The 19,263-nt window shown below is 43.7% G+C and overlaps 1 protein-coding gene across 5 annotated transcripts in view; it reads left to right on the forward strand.

The window, feature by feature from the left end:
- Positions 1-19,263, forward strand: part of dbn1 (drebrin 1) — a 203,905-nt gene that overhangs the window by 179,377 nt on the left and 5,265 nt on the right. For 2 of the 5 annotated variants that reach the window (XM_084319777.1, XM_084319775.1), the window contains exons 6-11: positions 5-82; positions 5,024-5,175; positions 5,714-5,768; positions 8,636-8,692; positions 9,860-9,974; positions 14,657-14,785. In XM_084319777.1, the coding sequence (XP_084175903.1) occupies positions 5-82; positions 5,024-5,175; positions 5,714-5,768; positions 8,636-8,692; positions 9,860-9,974; positions 14,657-14,785 (586 nt within the window). Of the gene's footprint in view, positions 1-4; positions 83-5,023; positions 5,176-5,710; positions 5,769-8,635; positions 8,693-9,859; positions 9,975-14,656; positions 14,786-19,263 lie in introns of all 5 variants that reach the window. The other 3 variants (XM_084319774.1, XM_084319776.1, XM_084319778.1) reach the window with 2 other exon arrangements.

Raw genomic sequence — 19,263 nt, forward strand, 5'->3', positions numbered from 1 at the left:
GCAGGGCACAGTGTATACGAAGACCAACGCAGAGACCGAAATGAAGAAGATCAATAGAGAGGAGTTCTGGGAACAAGCCAAGGTAAGAATGGAAAGAGAGGGAGGGAGGGAGGGAGGGAGGGAGGGAGGGAGGGAGGGAGGGAGGGAGGAGGAGGGGAAGGAGAGAAGGGCAGAGGCTGCTAACGGAGGGGGCGAGGTAGTGATGTAGAGGGGAAATAAATGTAGAGCGAGAGAAGGGGGGTATAAAAGAGAACAATGTGAATCAGTCTATTGAATACAATGTTTTATTTGTTTTTTGTTGTTGTCACATTTTTGTCATTTTGTCCAATTTAGTTTTTATTTCATTTTAGTTAATTTTAGAGAGAGAGAAAAAGAGACAGTCAGACATACAGACAAAGAGAGAGAGTGTGTGTGGGGATATTCACTGAGAGAGAGATAGATATAAAGAGGGAGTGTGGGAGGAAGAGAGCAAGAGAGTGGCCTGCTGTTAATATCCAGCTATGTGTAGGGATGGTCATTGAGCTAATCTATGCATCCAGTTGTTTCAAATATTTATATTGGAAGCATGTACTTTATGTACAGAGAGAGAGAGAGAGAGAGAGAGAGAGAGAGAGAGAGAGAGAGAGAGAGAGAGAGAGAGAGAGAGAGGACTCAGATAGGTTTACTGTGCTGTGCTTTAGGGCTGACCCCTATTAGTCGAATATTCGACTAATCGATCGAAAGGAGCCGTAGTCGACTGCCAACCTCTTAGTCGAATGAAAAAAATATATATATTATAATTTTTTATTTTTTATTTTTATTTTTTTTATTTTTATTTTTTTTTATCATTCTTTCCAAAAGCAAAGAGGCCTAGAAGCGTGGCTAACACTAATGGCACGCATACCAGAGACGAACTGCCTAACTGGCACAGAGGCACTGAAAGAGGATTTCACCCATCTAATGAACACACTAGACTAGACAAATATCAACATGTATCCATCAGTGGACCAATTGCATGCTTTCGCAGAGGACAAGAAGCCTTCCGTTGACTCCTTCAGACATTAAGCACCCCCACAGCCCAAATGGAATGATAAAAAATATATATATATTATACTTTTCTTTTTTTTTTCATGGTCGACTATCGGCTAATTTTGGCGACTACAAACCGACTATACAAATCCTTAGTCGGGGACAGCCCTACTGTGCTTACATCTCTGTGAAAAACACATTTATCTTAATGTTCTGCAGCAAATCAGCAACAGTGGTCAGTCTCTTAATACATGTTATAAAGTAACTTTTCAGCTGATGAAAATCAGGCTACAAATCACTGACAAACAGACCCAACAGGAAGTCAGCCGTTGTTGTAGCTGTTGCTTAGCAATGCAGCAAACATTCTATGTCACTTACCAAGTTTAACTAAAACTAAACTAAGAACGGAAACTAGGTGCTGATCGTGGATTATAGGAGAGGACAGCAGGAGACACACACACCACTGATGATTAACGGGGCTACCGTGGACAGGGTGAGCAGCTTTAAGTACCTGGGGGTCCACATCTCAGAGGATCTGACATGGACAACACACATAGACACAGTAGTAAAGAAGGCGAAGCAGCGCCTCTACCACCTGAGACAGTTAAGGAAGTTCAGAGTATCAGGGAAGATACTCCAGTCCTTCTACTCAGGAGCTGTAGAGAGCATCTTGACCGGAAACATCACTGCCTGGTATGGAAACAGCACGGCACAGGACAAGAAGGCCCTACAGAGAGTGGTGCGCTCAGCCGAGCGTACCACGGGTATGGCACTACCTCCCCTGCAGGTTCTATACAACAAGAGGTGCAAATCCAGAGCCTGCAGAATAATGAAAGACCCCCACCACCCCAATAACAGCCTGTTCCAGCTGCTGAGGTCAGGCAGACGCCTGCGAACCCCAGCTACTAGGACAGAGAGGCTTAGGCTCAGCTTCTTCCCCCAGGCCATCAGAGCCTTGAACAATGAACATTGAGTGCCACAGAACACTGAACTATCCACACACAAGCACACATGAGCACACACACGACATGCACGCTGTGCACGCTCACACACTAGCAGCCACTTTAACACTTTAACATGAGCGGGCACACACTCATGCCGCACATACCCACTTATGGCCAAAAGGAAAGGCCACTTTAAATTAGTATAACAACAGTAACAGTGTATTGCACTACCAAAGCTACCTAGCATGTCCTATATGCTCTGTAAATATTTTTTATGTACAGATACCGAGATGCCACACCATGTTACCTGTTACCTGTTTATTGCACAATGTTGTTTTTATTGGATTCTATTATATGTTGTACCACTGTATTGCACATCGTTGCGGGCAAGACCACCCGCATTTCATTGTATACTTGTATGCCGTGACAAATAAAACTCTTGACTTGACTTGACTTGACTAGGTGTGAAAAAAACATTTGAGCTAACTGAAATAAAAATGTAAAATAAAATTAACTGAAACTATATTCATAATACTATGATAAAGAAAATACAGAAAATGTTTTTGTAAATGCGGTCACATTGTCAAGACAGCAAGCATGATGATGGTATTGGTGCATAATGTTTATTGAGACTGGGATGGTTACAAAGTTGCCAATAAAACACTGAACTATGACCAGCATTTTCCAGAAGTTTCTGTTTTAGGTTATATTTGGCAAAGTGACCTGCATTTTAATGGTGCCTTGCAAAGATATAATTTATGTCGCTGGAGCATACAGTACACACATTTGAACTGCTGTGTAAATCAAGTCAAGTCAAGTCATGTTTCAAGGTGCTTTAGATTAAATAGATAATAAAATAAGAAATACATACGTCACAATGCTCTGGAATAGCCATTGTCTATACGTTAAAGGCACGTAACTAGTTCATTAAATCACAATGCTTATGAAAAGCCATTGTCCATGTTAAACTTTACCTTTACAGCATAACAATGTAATGCATGGTGAGTAGAGTCGTACAAACCAATGCCAAACACTGTTCCTCCGTTCTATTCTGGTGTTGCCAACATCATACTCAAGGTTAGATAGAGGATGACAGTGTGCTTCCAGCCTGAGGCTGCTCAGAATAGTTCCATACAGATAGACTTGCCCTTCAGAAACCTCTCAGGCTCATGCAGGAGTCCATATTTATGCAAGTACTTTCTCACGAGTACAGTGCCATTTTGAGATACTTGCACTTTGAGGTACTTGAGCATTTAAATTGTAGTTAAACGTACTTTTACTCCTACATTTGAAAGGAACCATCCTGTTTTGTACTTCATTACGTGTATCTGACTCTTTTACTTGAGTGTAGGATTTGAGTACGGCTTTTACGACTGCACACATGCCTCTCCTGTCTGAAGCTGGGTTCCTCCCATGTTATATAGTCCAATTCTGTCTCGTTCCTACCATGTTATATAGTCCAATTCTGTCTCGTTCCTCCCATGTTATATAGTCCAATTCTGTCTCGTTCCTCCCATGTTATATAGTCCAATTCTGACTCGTTCCTCCCATGTTATATAGTCCAATTCTGACTCGTTCCTCCCATGTTATATAGTCCAATTCTGACTCGTTCCTACCATGTTATATAGTCCAATTCTGTCTCGTTCCTACCATGTTATATAGTCCAATTCTGTCTCGTTCCTCCCATGTTATATAGTCCAATTCTGTCTCGTTCCTACCATGTTATATAGTCCAATTCTGTCTCGTTCCTCCCATGTTATATAGTCCAATTCTGTCTCGTTCCTCCCATGTTATATAGTCCAATTCTGTCTCGTTCCTCCCATGTTATATAGTCCAATTCTGACTCGTTCCTACCATGTTATATAGTCCAATTCTGTCTCGTTCCTACCATGTTATATAGTCCAATTCTGTCTCGTTCCTCCCATGTTATATAGTCCAATTCTGTCTCGTTCCTCCCATGTTATATAGTCCAATTCTGTCTCGTTCCTCCCATGTTATATAGTCCAATTCTGTCTCGTTCCTCCCATGTTATATAGTCCAATTCTGTCTCGTTCCTCCCATGTTATATAGTCCAATTCTGTCTCGTTCCTCCCATGTTATATAGTCCAATTCTGTCTCGTTCCTCCCATGTTATATAGTCCAATTCTGTCTCGTTCCTCCCATGTTATATAGTCCAATTCTGTCTCGTTCCTCCCATGTTATATAGTCCAATTCTGTCTCGTTCCTACCATGTTATATAGTCCAATTCTGTCTCGTTCCTCCCATGTTATATAGTCCAATTCTGTCTCGTTCCTACCATGTTATATAGTCCAATTCTGTCTCGTTCCTACCATGTTATATAGTCCAATTCTGTCTCTTTCCTCCCATGTTATATAGTCCAATTCTGACTCGTTCCTACCATGTTATATAGTCCAATTCTGACTCGTTCCTACCATGTTATATAGTCCAATTCTGACTCGTTCCTACCATGTTATATAGTCCAATTCTGTCTCGTTCCTCCCATGTTATAGTCCAATTCTGACTCGTTTGCTTGAAGTGTGAAGGTAAATGAGGCGATTTCAAAAACCAGGAGCTGATTCCCAGTCAGCCGTCACTACAGCCAAGGAATGAGCTACACCTTGCCTGACCTCTGACCTCTGATTGAAAAATATATTATTTGAGATAATAGGAAAGGAGTGGTATTTAGCTGAACAGTTCATCTTGGCCATGCTTTGATATTAGCAAACACAGCGACAGAGCCCAACGGGAAATTGACTGTATAGTTTTAGTTGTTTCCTAGCAACACATTCAAAAAGAAAATTCCGCTGATATGGTCTATAAGGTGTCAAGTTTTGTGATGTGAACATTGAATTCAAAATGTCTTTTGTGTGTGTGTGTGTGTGTGTGTGTGTCTTTGTGTGTGTGTGTGTGTGTGTCTTTGTGTGTGTGTGTGTGTGTCTTTGTGTGTGTGTGTGTGTGTGTGTGTGTCTTTGTGTGTGTGTGTGTGTGTGTGTGTGTGTGTGTGTGTGTGTGTGTGTGTGTGTGCGTGTGTGCATGTGTGTGTGCGTGTGTGTGTCTGTATGTGTGTGCAGCGCGAGGAGGAGGTCAGGAAGGAGGACGAGAAGAAGAAGGCAGCGGAGGAGCGGCAGCGTTTCGACGAGGAGAGGATGGAGCTGGAGAGGAGAGAGCAGGAGGACAGAGAGAAGCGCTACAGAGAGAGAGAGAATCAGATCGAGGAGCACAGGTGAGGAGGCGCCTGCGCGCACACACACGCACGCACACACACACACGCGCACACACACGCGCGCGCGCACACACATATGAGGGGCCGTTTAGGCCATATATCGTCACTTAAATCATACGTATGCTATTGAAAAACTTGTACGAGACACTTTTCAATATGTATATGTGACAGTGACGGTATATGGCCCAAACGGCCCCTCATACACACACACCCACACACACACACACACACGCACACACACACACACGCACACGCATACACACACACAGACACACGCACACACACACACACACATATGTGTGCAAACTGTGCACTGTTACTGTATGTGCACTGTGATAATTACCGTGGGTCATAATTCTTCATAAAAATTCCCCTCTGTTTATCTGTCATCATTAAATGTGTGTGTGTGTGTGTGTGTGTGTGTGTGTGTGTGTGTGTGTGTGTGTGTGTGTGTGTGTGTGTGTGTGTGTGTGTGTGTGTGTGTGTGCACGTGCGTGCGTGTGTGTGTGTATTTACCTGCGTACGTGTGTGTAAGCAGGAAGAAGATTCAAGAGGAGGAAGAGGCCAAAGAGAGGACACCGAACCAGCCTATAGTGAGTTTGTGCGTGCGCGCGTGTGTGTGTATGTGTGTGTGTGTGTGTGTGCGTGTGTGTGTGTGTGTGTTTTGTGTATGTGAACGAGAGGGAAAAAGAGAGTGAGAATGACTAAACTTTAGTGCTAATCATGAATTATTTATGCAATAATAACACTTGACATCTGCCAGACTGGAACCCTCGTTCAGACTGCCCAACGAAGTGAGATGTAATGCGCTTCAGTCTGAGTACCAGGCTCTGCGTTCCCTCACCACCCAAACACAAGCAGACTGCTAAGAGACCCAGGAGCGGCTTGTAAACAGAGCTACTGGGTGGGGAAAGAACCACCCTCAGCGACTTCTATCGAAGTGCCCTTGGGCAAGGCACTGAACCCTCCTCTGCTCCTGTGGAGCTGCTCAGTGGTCAGCAGCAGACTGTGGTTGCACTGTGTAAACTCCCCGGCGTGTGAGTGACCACCGTATGTACAGTAGGCCTACTGTAATGTGCTGTTGTGGGGCCGCCGCAGTGAGAGAGGCAGCGCACCCAAAACCAACGTGGCCTTTGCTCCGAAACAGGAACAGTCAAATACGGAGCAGCATATGTACTCAAATGGGTAATTTCGGGGGTGACAGTGGCTCAGGAGGTAGAACAGTCGTCTGGTAATCGGAAGGTTCGATTCCATCTCCACTCGGTGGCTCGTCGAAGTGTCCTTGAGCAAGACACTTAACCCCTTACTGCTCCTGATGAGCAGGCCGCAACCTTGCATCGTTCCCTCCACCGACGGTGTGTGAGTGAATGGGTGAAGGTGAGGCATACTCTGTTTTGTTTTTTTCTTCTGGTCTGATATTTAGTTTGCAGTTTAGTAACTTATTATACTGTAGGTCTATATTCCAGATCTCTCTTGGCAGAGTCTGAGGTGTGGCCAGAAGTAACAACCCCCCCCCCCTATCCCCACTCAACTCCAACCTACACATCAGACTAAAACAAAACATATAAACTAAATGCAATACCAAACAGGGCTCTTTTGCCTAGAGGTCGCTGTTTGATGGTATTACATCGTCTTCTTTAACTCCTAGAAAGTTGATCACTGCACCGTCAGCAGCGATATATATAACCTTCCCCCCCTGCTGTAACTCCCCCAAAGCTGTTTTCTTTTTTTATTAACAGTATTTTCTTCTCTCTGTACAGAATAATGTGTTTGTTCTCAGTCGGCTGCAGTAAGAAATACTGCTCTACTCTGAAATTCGTACCTACTTTGAAATATTAGTTTCTCAGTCCTAAAATGTGTTTCTTCAACTGACCTACATTTTCAGAATAAATATTCTTATGACCCAAGACTGATTTGGCAGATTATTGAGTAGACTAATGGGACAAAATGTACCATGCTTGTAGACTATAGGCATGCTTCATATGATACTTCCCGATAATGATTTGTGGACCCATTTTATTTATCCACCAAGACCCACGTGTGGGTCCCGACACCCACACGTGGAAAACCACTGCACTACTGTAGGTGTTGTAAAGCAGAGAATTCCAGGGGGGGGCCAGCAAAATGAGTAATAGTTTAATTTCACTAATATATTCTTCACTATAAGTTAGTACAGTGAGAGAATGTATAAGAATTACTATTCTGCTCTCTCCTCTATTATGGAATTCTGGATGAAACTACAAATATCCTCATAGATGGGTGTCCCTGGGACAAAATCGTATCAAATAATAATAATAATAATAATTTTTATATAGGATTTTTTATATAGCATTTATATAGTGTCTTTCAAGAAACCCAAGTCAAAAAAAGACACATAAGACATGAGCAAAATAAATAATAATAACAATAAAGGACAGGGAGATAACTAGAGGCCGTAGGCCTTCGTGAACAGGTGGGTTTTCAGGGCCGTGGCAGAGCGGATCTCAGTCGGGAGAGAGTTCCAGAGGGTTAGGCCCTGTCCCCTAATGTTCGTAGGCGGGTGTGTGTGATGGTGAGTAGAGGGGGGGGGGGGGGGGGGGGGGTAGAGGTGGAGGAGGTCAGATAGGTATTTATTGGGGGGCAAGGACATGGAGGGACTGGGAGCCAGTGGAGGTTGATGACGGTGGGGGTGATGTGTTGCCAGGGCTTGTTGCGGGGGTCCTTGGTCAATTATGTATCCATTTGGGGGTCTTGACATGAAAGAAACGCTGCTTTAAAGAAAGAAAGAATTTCAGGGGATGCAGACATGCAAGCTTATAATATCTTTATACAAATGTATGTTTTAGTGTATCACTGTATCTTTGGGTGTATTGAGATTTTGGTGTTTTTTTCTCTCATACCTGACTTGGATATTCTTTTGGGGTTTATTTGTACTCAGTGAGGAAGCATGCAGTGTATGAGAAGTACAGTGTTCCATTTGTACTTTTACTTCCTCGTCATTGAACGTATCACTTCCGTTTTCAAAACAACGGTGTTAAAAGGTTCTGTGTGACTCGGGAAGTCACGCTATGAGCGAGTGATTAATGTTGTTTTATAGCTTAGCTAGGTTTCATATCCACCGTTGTAAAGGTCCTCTTAGCAAACCTAGCTTTATTTTATTTGAGAAATATTTCCATTCATACAGGAAGACTCTTCAGTAGGCCTACTCTATCACTCCTGTATGTAAAGAAATTGTTATCACTGATAAGAAATACAAATTCAACAAAAGAAAATCAAAAACTATAATTTTCTATAATCAAAAATACACTCACAAACTGATTTGAGTCTTGGTGCTCTCAGGAAGACAGTCGTCTATGCTTTTAGATATTGACTGATGTAAAAACAGGAGGTGAACCACAGGAATTAAACTGACATGTCAGGTGTTACCATTTAAGGTGATTTCATGTTGTAACACCACAGACTTCCACTTTTCTCTCTGCAGGTAACAGAGCCAAGCCAAGAGGACCCGAATCAGGATAAAAAGGAAACCGAGGCAGAGGTGGGTCTGGCAGAATGTTAGTTGGTTACATTTCTACCGCACAATGCAAAGCGTCTAACACATCCTCTTTTGTTGTTAGCTAATATTAGCGCTGTCAGCTACCAAATCTTGCCGCTAACTCCATTTTTTGATTAAAGGAACATACCAACATTATGGGAAATGCACACACATAATTTCCTGTGCGTTCAATAGAAAGCTATCCGGCTGCAAGCTAACCTAGCTTAGCACAAATTAATGGAAGGGGATATGGACCACTAGATGAGCTGTTAGCCAAAAAGACCTCTCCCAGATATTTAAGCTATAGGCTAGTGGTCCATCTTCTTGTCTAACACTGGAGATGACTATAAGCGCATTTCCCATAATGTTGGTATGTTCCTTTAAGCCTAACTAGTGTTGGCTATAACATTTGGCTGACATAGCAGCTTTAATAATTGTTAGCAAATGTTAGCGCTAATGAATGATAACTGTTGCTAACAGCCAAAGAGGATGCTATGGACAGCCATACTTAACGCAATTCCCCATTAGACCAAAACATGGCTATTGTTTACCTGTATTCTGTACATGTATCATGTTGGCCTGTATATTCTGTATGCGTCATATGGCAGCAGCACCTGTGCGGGTTGGTTCTGTGTTAGTGGGACAGTGTTAGTGGGCTTTGCTGTCTCTTCGTAGCTATTTATATCATAGAAGAGCCAAAGGAGCTGTGTGTGTGTGTGTGTGTGTGTGTGTGTGTGTGTGTGTGTGTGTGTGTGTGTGTGTGTGTGTGTGTGTGTGTGTGTGTGTGTGTGTGTGTGTGTGTGTGTGTGTGTGTGTGTGTGTGTGTGTGTGTGTGTGTGTGTGTGTGTGTGTGTGTGTGTGCGAGAGAGGGGGTGTACCTGTGTATGTGTGTTGATGTGAATTCAAGTCAGCATTATTTTGCACAGTTTGTCTCCTGTGCCTCACTGCTCCTGTGTGTGTGTGTGTGTGTGTGTGTGTGTGTGTGTGTGTGTGTGTGTGTGTGTGTGTGTGTGTGTGTGTGTGTGTGTGTGTGTGTGTGTGTGTGTGTGTGTGTGTGTGTGTGTGTGTGTGTGTGTGTGTGTGTGTGTGTGTGTGTGTGTGTGTGTGTGTGTGTGTGTGTGTGTGTGTGTGTGTGTGTGTGTGTGTGTGCGTGCGTGTGTGTGTGTACAGGAGGCAAAGGCCATCATCGCCCAGCGGTCAGGCAACCCTCGGGAGTTCTTTAAGCAGAAGGAGAAAGCTTCGACCATCAGCGTCGACACCTCCCCTGTCTCCATTCACAGGACTGGTAAGAACAGACAGAACAACCCATAGGAGAGCAAAATCCAAGACGAGGTCTAATTTAATTTACTGTCCTAGACAAAGAAAGAGATAGGCTATGTCCGATACCAAAATGAGAATAAGGACATTTGATCATGTTTCTCAAATCCAACTCGGGAGAAACAACTATAGCTGTCTCCCATTTTGCTATTAGCAAGCGTTAGCGATCACATTTAGCTACCAAACATTAGAGCTGCCATGTCAGCTAGCAAATATTACAGCTACAGACGCAGCCATTAATTGTTAGCTAGTGTTAATCAATGACCAACACAGTAGTGTTAGCTGTATTTGGTAGCTGACATTAGCTCTAATGTTAGCAACAGCAAAAGATAATGCGTTAAGATACTTTGCATTGGGGAGGTAGATCAGGAAGACTGAATGACATCAAACATGGGGGCAGCCATACTTAATACAGTTCTGGGATTAAAGGACTTCCCTGTACAGTATGTCTACCAAAGAGGGGGACTGGAAATGGAAGAACCCTATATGTCGATTTTACGTTTTCAGATAAACAATGAACAAACCCAATTATCTAAAGAAAGTAAGTTGTGTACATTCATCGTTAACACTTTGATTGCCAGCGTGGCGTGCACTATTTATCCACCACCACCCACTTCAATGATACCGCTCTAAACGCATAATCTCTGTCTTAAATTATGGTTATGTGTCTAATCTGCCCGTCGTTTATCAATGACTTGTTTGCAGTCCACATTGTCGAGACAGATTGTTTTTTAATCGGTTCATTTCCGTTTTATAGCATTTTGAAAAGCCCTCGTTTTTCAGGAAAATATAAAGATTCTGTGATAATCGGCATTTACTGGAATATTCTGGCATACACAAAAACGTTGTAATTTTTCGGCTTATTTATGAATAGTTTTCAAATAAATGCTAGATTATCGATAGTATATGTGTACTTATGCAAGCTATAGAAGCAATCTGAAAAATATATTCTCTCATTTCCTGATCAGCGCGCACACACAGACACACACACACACACACATACACACATAGGGCACACGTTGATATATAGGTCAAAACAGATCCGATTATCCCAAGACTGGTCAAATAAATTGCTTACCTCAGATCAGATGTTATCCAAAAAGATTATTCCAATTCCTGATCGCCATTCCAAATATCGATCGTGTTTATTGATTCAGCGTTGGGTACTGGAAATACATAATCCACGCTGTTCTGAGGGTCGGCGATCAACTTGGGTCTCTTCAGATGCCTCGCCGGAAAAGTTACATGAGGAGGCTGGACCGCCCCCCCCCATCAGTCTAAACCAATGGGGTGCAGTTACACAGGGAGAGACGATAGGGGGCGGTATTTTCCCAATTGAGCTCAGAGAGAGTCTGCAACACTAGCGTGAGGCTCGATTGATGAAATATGAATTCAAATCGCTAATAAAAAAAAATACGACAAACAAACGCTATATGTCATTGGTGGCACTCAACTGGCGGCATGAACTAACGACAAATCGCGTCCCTGGCATTCAAAGTGTTAAAGAGAGTTGAGATTGAGTACTCTCGCATGACTTATCATGTTCACACTCACACTTGGATTGACTTTACAACTGCACATGGGCTGTCGGGCTGTCGGGTTGTGGACATAATAGGTTCATGGCCTGACTGCTGAACAGATGAGTAAAAGACTCTCTGGTAAGGTGCAGAACCGAGTTGCAAACCACGGAAATATCAAGAATATGAAGTCCAGGCGTAATATGACTCCTATTGCAATGTTTACTTCAGCGCCAAGTGATGTTTACAGCTTGGATTGTTGAGTCCATAACATGTCTGCCTGTGGAAAAGGGAAATACAAGATATAAAAGAATACAGGTGTAAAGGTTCAGGAGAGTAAAGGGCTATCCATTCATAGCATCTGCCATATTTAGAACAGCATGAAAACATTGAAAATAGCTTGAATTGCTCAAGTTCTGCAAGATTGATTAACCTCATAGGGACAATTCTACGTTTTCATGAAGTTGAAGCAAGTCAGCGGAATTGTGTTCAGCAAGACAATGTATTTTTTTCTTTTGCCTTTTGTATGTGGACTTGATGCATACCTTTTATGCCTACAGTGAGTCCCTACTATTGCAGTCATAAGCAGAGGGCTTGGCCACATTTCAAAACATCTAACATTATCCTGTCCTACTGGAGGCCAACAAAAGGCCCAGGAGCACGTCAAAGGTCAAAGGGAGATACGACCTCCACAGTCACATCAATGTTTCTCCATAGGATTACCCTGGTGTCTCTGAAATGGTAGCCCCTTGGTGTAAACTCACTCCTGAGTTGAATACCCACGCTTTGCCACCTGAATTGGATCCTCACATGCCACTGGTGAGCGGATGGTTTGCGGTTCGAGGCTGTCAGAGGACAGGTGCAGAGCGTGAAATGCCTGCTAGTACCTTGTTGTGACCACCGTGACACTAGCAAGGATTTTCGCTTCCTCTCCTCCGGTGAAATCTCTTTCTAGTTTCGAACCCACGAGTGCTGTGCTTGCCAAGGTAGCAGCGCTGCCGATCAAGTAAACTCAAAAGCGCATTCTCGATTTGCAGTAGAGGAGCATTTTGAGCTTAACAGACTTCTCCAACTCTGTTCCACCTGCTAGCGGGTTGCTTTCAATCGTACCATTCTGCGTCCCTAAATAGAATGCTTATTGGAAAAGAAGCAAAATGGCAGCGAAAAGGGTGACTACATGCAATCTCTCCACTGTACTACAAATAAAGTAAATACGACTGATACTGATAATACTAAATGATCACAGCGGGAGATGGGGCAGCGGTGGCCTAAAGGTTAGAGAAGCGGGTTTGTGACCGGAAGGTCGCCGGTTCGATCGCCCGGACCAGCAGGAAATCTGGGCTGGGGAAGTGAATTAATAACTCTCTCTCATACCCTTAACACCAACCGCTGAAGTGCCCTTGAGCAAGGCACTTAACCCCAAACTGCTCCAGTGGAGTTGCTCAGTGGCCAACGGTGTCAGACTGTGGTTGTACTGGGCAGCTCCCAGGTGTGAATGGAACTGTGTGAATGTGAAGCAGGGCATAGCTGAAAGAGAGCATCCGTGCTCAGCGAACCTACCCTGGGTAAATAAAGGTTACATTTTTTTTTTTTTTATTATTATAGCAGTATGTGAACTTAAAATGAACCAAAGCACTTTTCTTCCCTGAAAGAAACACGCCAACATTGCAAGCTAGCCTAGCTTAGCACAAAATGTATGGAAGTGTATACAGATCAGCTAGTCTACAGTAGCTTAAAACTCTGGGAGAGGTGTTTTGGCCAACAGCTAGGCTAGCCGGTCCTTAAATAAGTAAAATGCTTTTATTTACATACTGTAGATGGCACACCAACACATTCCAATTCAAGTCGATGAAGGGAGATGAGTTTGCATTGGATTTTGTTCAAAACTATTTGTACTCCTTTTGAAACCGAGGCTTTTTGTCACTCTTTGCCATGCATTTTAAGTTGGTTTTTCAGTGTTGGCAAACATGTTGAAATAAGGGTCATGGGCAGTAAAGGTTTTTTTAAAAAGTGTAAAAGAAATGTTTCACTTACAGACACAATCAATTTCTTCCATTCTTGCATAAGATCCTCAGGGCTACATAGCCTACAGTATGTTCATCCTGTTGTAAGGTATACTTGGACTTGAAGGTTATTCATCTTCACGAGACACTTGTCACCCTTTTGGAGAGGTTTCTACATTTCTCCCTCTTGTTTCCTTAGAAATCACTTTTCTGGGGAAAAATTATCAACTAAAAATAAAAGATGCCAAAAGGTTGTCCCTTCAAACTCACAATTTTGGGGAAAAGCCCCCAAACAAAAGAACACTTTTCAACTTGGGACTAATTCTGGTCTCGGACTCCAAATGACCTTTTGAGTCACTGTTGGTCTGCAGCAGTTCAGAGGGACTCACGCAGAGACGTGGCCAGACAGACCATAATAACCATGAAGGATCTCTCAAGTCTTCTCTCATTCCTACTTTTACTGCTCTGCATGCTGTGTCTATACAGAGTTGGCGTGTCATTACCGGACTAACCACTTCTCCCTTCTTTCTCTCTCTTTCTTTCTCTCTATCTATCTATCTATCTCTCTTTTTTTACCTCTTTCTTTCTCTCTTTCTTTTGTTCGTTCTTCTTCTATCCTTTTTGGGGATTCTCTGTCTGTCTGTCTTTTTTTGTTTATTTTTTTTCACACCCATTGGTCTTCGTCTCTCCCTCTTCCTCTCTATTCCATTCGTTCTTCCACTCATCCGTTTGTCCGTTCATCCACCCCCCCCCCCCCCCCCCCACCTGTGTGTTTCTGTTCCACCTCTGGAACCTTCTCTCCCGCCGTCACCTCTTCTCTCTGGGGATGGTTCACCTTTTTCCCACAATGCCTTTCTCTCCTCACCGTGACTTCCTGGGCTGTAATCACATTGACTTCTATATCCTCCTCTACCCTCCTTCTTCTCTCTCTCTCTATCTCTCTCTCTCTCTCTTTTCTATACACTGTCCCTCTTCCTCTCACGTCCGTCCCCGTCTTCCCGCGTCTCTTCGTATGTCACTGTGTGTGTGTGTGTGTGTGTGTATGCGCTCGTCGCTCCGTGTCTATATGTATGTATGTGTGTGTGTGTGCATCTGTGTGTTGCCCTGGACCCCTGTTTCTTGTCTCCCAGGACGTTTGGACAGTCCATTCTTGAGGCAGCAGCACAGTCCCAGCGACCCCAGTCCGTACCCCGCCCCCCGGGGGATGTCCCCCCTCCGCACCCCGCCACACACGCGGACGCAGCCCGCCGCTGCAGCCGGTAGGTACAGTAAATAACCGGGTGGCGCCCCGGGAAGAGATGAAGCCACCGGGGGAAAACACCAGAAGAACCCGGTGCTCACCAAACCACCCCCCTCTCCACCGCCACCCACCCCCCCTCTCTCCACCACCACCCACCCCCCCCCTCTCCACCCTCTCCACGAGATGGAACGTGGAAGTAACACAAACAAACTGATCAAAAAGCGGAGGTGATGAAATGGCGGAAACAGATGAGAAAAAAATTATAATAATAAATGAACCCCTTTTCAGATGTACTTTTTTTGGGAATGTTTTCTCAGTAGTCGTGGTTACGTCATCACTAATGAGAATGTTCGTTCCTTAGGATTCGGTATCACGATCATACTGTACACCTGATGGGGTTAAATCGTGATGTTATCCGGTGATGCATTTCTGTGGTTTTGAGTAATGAACAGTGCGTTACGACGGATAAGGGAACCTCCTTGTGTGGAAATGAAACCCTTGAGTGAATTGATCGCATCACAGTTTGGCGGTTCATCACCCTGAGGTGTTTTTCCAATTCACCGCGCATTTTCAATCACCCCTACTTTCAGTTTGTTGGTTTTTTGTTAGTTCCAGACCCTCAAACTCCCACACCCCTCACATCCACCCACCAAACCACCACCCAAGCCCCCCCCCCCCCTGCCGACTGCCACCTGCCACCACCACCACCACCTCCACCTCCACCACCACCACCCACGTCAACCCTGTACTCCAGTCCCCAGGAAACTGTAGAAGACGCAGCAGGCACTGCTCCCCACAAAACCACCCCTGCTTCGTTCCCCTCCTCGATGCCGAAGCGCTAACCCGCCATCTCTCATTTACATCACATTTACCGTCAGGCATTTAGCTGACCCTCCTATCCAGAGCGATTTTAGTGGAACCTCCCCCAAACCATAATTGGTCACCAAGGCTGAGGAGGAGACGATGGACCCGAGGTTGTCAGTGTGGCAGAGGGCCACGCAGATTCTTCCCAGCGGGGGCCTGCATGATACCACCGCACTGGACATCTTTTAGTCAGGAAGAGGCGGTCGATGTTACTGTTTCATTTTGAGATTTCTTTGAGTTCTTAAAGGGATAGTTACGATTTATTTTTGGGGACCCAAAGAGAAATGTAACCTCTCATTCTGGGACCCAGACTTTCTTGGGACCCATCAGGTCCCCCAATAGGGACCCATGCTGGGTCCCAGACCAGACTTTTTGAAACCAGGCTGCAGCTCTTTGTCCCAATAGGTATTTGTGAAGTAATTTTTATGCCTAAAGACCACGTCCAATGATTTGACCTATGACCCTCCCCCCCAAAAAGAAGAAGAAAATAATGCAGATACTGCATTCTGACTTTGTATTACCTTAAACAGTTCTATAGGTCTTTCTCATATTCCTCTTCAACTAACTTGTTGTTAGTGTTGTATCCTCTATGGCCATAAATCATAAGTCTCCGTGTCTTTATCTGTGTGGTTCTTGTCCACGACCATCATTTCTCCTCCGTCACCACGTTTAGATGTCGTTATTAATTTGCTATGTATGGTTTGTTTTGATATTCACTGCTGGGAAGGAATGTTATTTTCCCTCAGAGGCAAAGAACAGTTCACTCTGAAACTGGAAAAGTCAAGGGTTTAATACACAGCAAGAAGACGTTTTTGAAGAATATCTCTATCTCTATTATAATTTTTCTTTTTCCCAATATCCCTCCTTCCCCCCTCTTCTCCTCCTCACCCCCATGCCTCTCCTGGTGGACCGCATCGCCTACTTGCACACGACACACATGCACACTTGACGCTGCTCCTCCTCGTTCCTAACTGACTGACTGACTTGACCTGTGAGTGCCACCACGCGGGGAGTCGAGCCGCCCGCTCTGTTGCCGTGGGGATGTTCTGTGTCGCCGCGGTCGCCGGCGCCTGTGCTCTGTGTACTCGTGTGTGGGTGGTGCCCGTGTTTGTTGACCTCCCGTGGATCTGTGCCTTATGACGTTTGTGGAACTGACCGTGGGCTGTTAAGTACCGTGATTTCTTGTTTCTTTTGTTGTCTGTTTTTTTTTCTTCTCGTCATGATCTGTGTTGGCCGATGGCATGCTTTAGTGGGACCAGCACCAGTTCAAATCCTTTTTGGACTCTTTAACCAAAAGGTATCGCCAAATAACGCTCCTTTCCTATCTATTTATCCCTATCTATCAATTTAGCAGGTAAAATTATCTTCCTCTTCTTAATAAGAATCTGTGGATCCCTTAGATTTGACCTCAAACACTATATGACCCCCTCCCCGGTTGAATTGGAAAGCCCACTCAAGCACGATTCTGCTCGCTGCTGTATGTGATCATCAGGGTCACTGGTCTCCGGTCATTTGTCTCCAGTCCACGTGACATTGTTCATTGTCTTCGGTGCGTCGCCCCACAGACGTCCTCTACATCCTCAGAGGAAGTTGTTGTTGTTCCCTTACAGGAAGCTTGGTTCACCTCCGACTAATTGTGTTTCAGTTCAACCTGGGTGGTATCCAAACCATAGTTCACCCTCTTCAAGTGTTAATAACAACAATAATAATAATAATATTAATAATAGTAGTAGTAGTAGTAGTAGTAGTAGTAGTAGTAGTAGTAGTAGTAGTAGTAGTAGTAGTAGTAGTAGTAGTAGTAGTAGTAGTAGTAGTAATGATGATGATTATTACTAGTATTAATACTAATACTATTGGTATTCTTATTTTTTATTATTGTTATCGTTACTATTACTACTATTATTATACGCATTAATCTATGTATTTCTCCTTACACAGTATGCATTATAAAATACAAGTATTTTGTTTTATTCAATGTGCCAACATTTAGACTTAAACCCAGGGATGCTGTAAGTATTTACAGGATATACATTAATTAAGCACCTGACCTGAGTCATGATTTCGAAAAAGAACCACTCGAGGACTGATCACGGTGCAATCGTCCGTCCCGCCCCCCCAGAACAACAATGGGCTCTGCTCTGAAAACAAAGACCCCCCCCCCCCCCAAAAAGCCCCCAAGGTTATAATGGAGCGCATATTAAAAGTTATATAAATACCAGACACTTCCTGAGTACTCATGCATGCATGTATGTACACAATGTCACGCCTGCCGCTCAATGCTGATTGCTCCGCCTGTGATATCACTCATGCGCTGCCATGTGTGTGACTTTGCACAGTGTTGGTTTGCAGCTGCAGCACTGACTGCACCACTCATGTGACACTCCAGCTCACCGTGTCTGAGATATAAAGAGTTATATATCCAGCTCACCGTGTCTGAGATATAAAGAGTTATATATCCAGCTCACCGTGTCTGAGATATCAAAGAGATATATACTCAGCTCACCGTGTCTGAGATATAAAGAGATATATATCCAGCTCACCGTGTCTGAGATATAAAGAGTTATATATCCAGCTCACCGTGTCTGAGATATAAAGAGATATATATCCAGCTCACCGTGTCTGAGATATAAAGAGTTATATATCCAGCTCACCGTGTCTGAGATATAAAGAGTTATATATCCAGCTCACCGTGTCTGAGATATAAAGAGTTATATATCCAGCTCACCGTGTCTGAGATATCAAAGAGATATATACTCAGCTCACCGTGTCTGAGATATAAAGAGATATATATCCAACTTGTTGTGGAGACATATTCCTGTGACTTGTCATGTCGTAGTGATTTTAGTAGACGTCGTGTGTTAGTAGTACTCATAATTGTCATACCGACCTGGCATAAAGGCACACAGCCTCAACAGCCTCAGCGAGTGTATTATTCATGTGACTTATTTGAGTTTGTTTCTAGATGTATGTTTAGCATATTTATCACACTGCTTATTTTGTAAAAATCTCTTTTGCAAAAGAGAGCTGGCCAAGATTAAGAGGCACCAGAGACATAAAGTAACCAATAACATGAATAGGTATGAATATAACATAAACTCACTTGCTTAGGCTGTTGTTTTTTCCACAGTGCATAGCGGGGTCCATATTCAGCCCCAGTGTCTCACTGAGGTGTTGATTGTACACTGTAAAATATCATAAGTTGTCTCAACTTATATTTTCAAGTAAACTTTGTGCATTGGCCCTGTTGTTGTTGAATCTACTAAATAGGACTCCCCCCCCCCCTTTGGTTTGGTTTTTCCCCAAAAATGTTCAATAAACGACTGAAAATGTCTTAGAAGCAACCCTACACCTTTGCCCTCATTGAGAATGCAAGGATCTATGAAGACCCGCCCCGTCCCCCCTCACGTCTTCCCCAAGCCGGTTAACTTTCTCTTTTTCCACCTAAACGGTTCGCCCCACATTTGTTACACCAAAACACAACACTTCTTAGCTTATATAATCTTGTTATAACTAAGAGATTTGCTGAAGAAAGGATTGTTGTCACGCATAGATCACTAGATGTATCAATTTATAATATGACTTTCGTTAGCATTTGACGTTAGCAGTTAGCATTTCCCGGATGACGGTGTGGCC

Source organism: Notolepis coatsorum, assembly GCF_963971535.1.
Source record: "Notolepis coatsorum genome assembly, chromosome: 8".
Classification (NCBI taxonomy): domain Eukaryota; kingdom Metazoa; phylum Chordata; class Actinopteri; order Aulopiformes; family Paralepididae; genus Notolepis; species Notolepis coatsorum.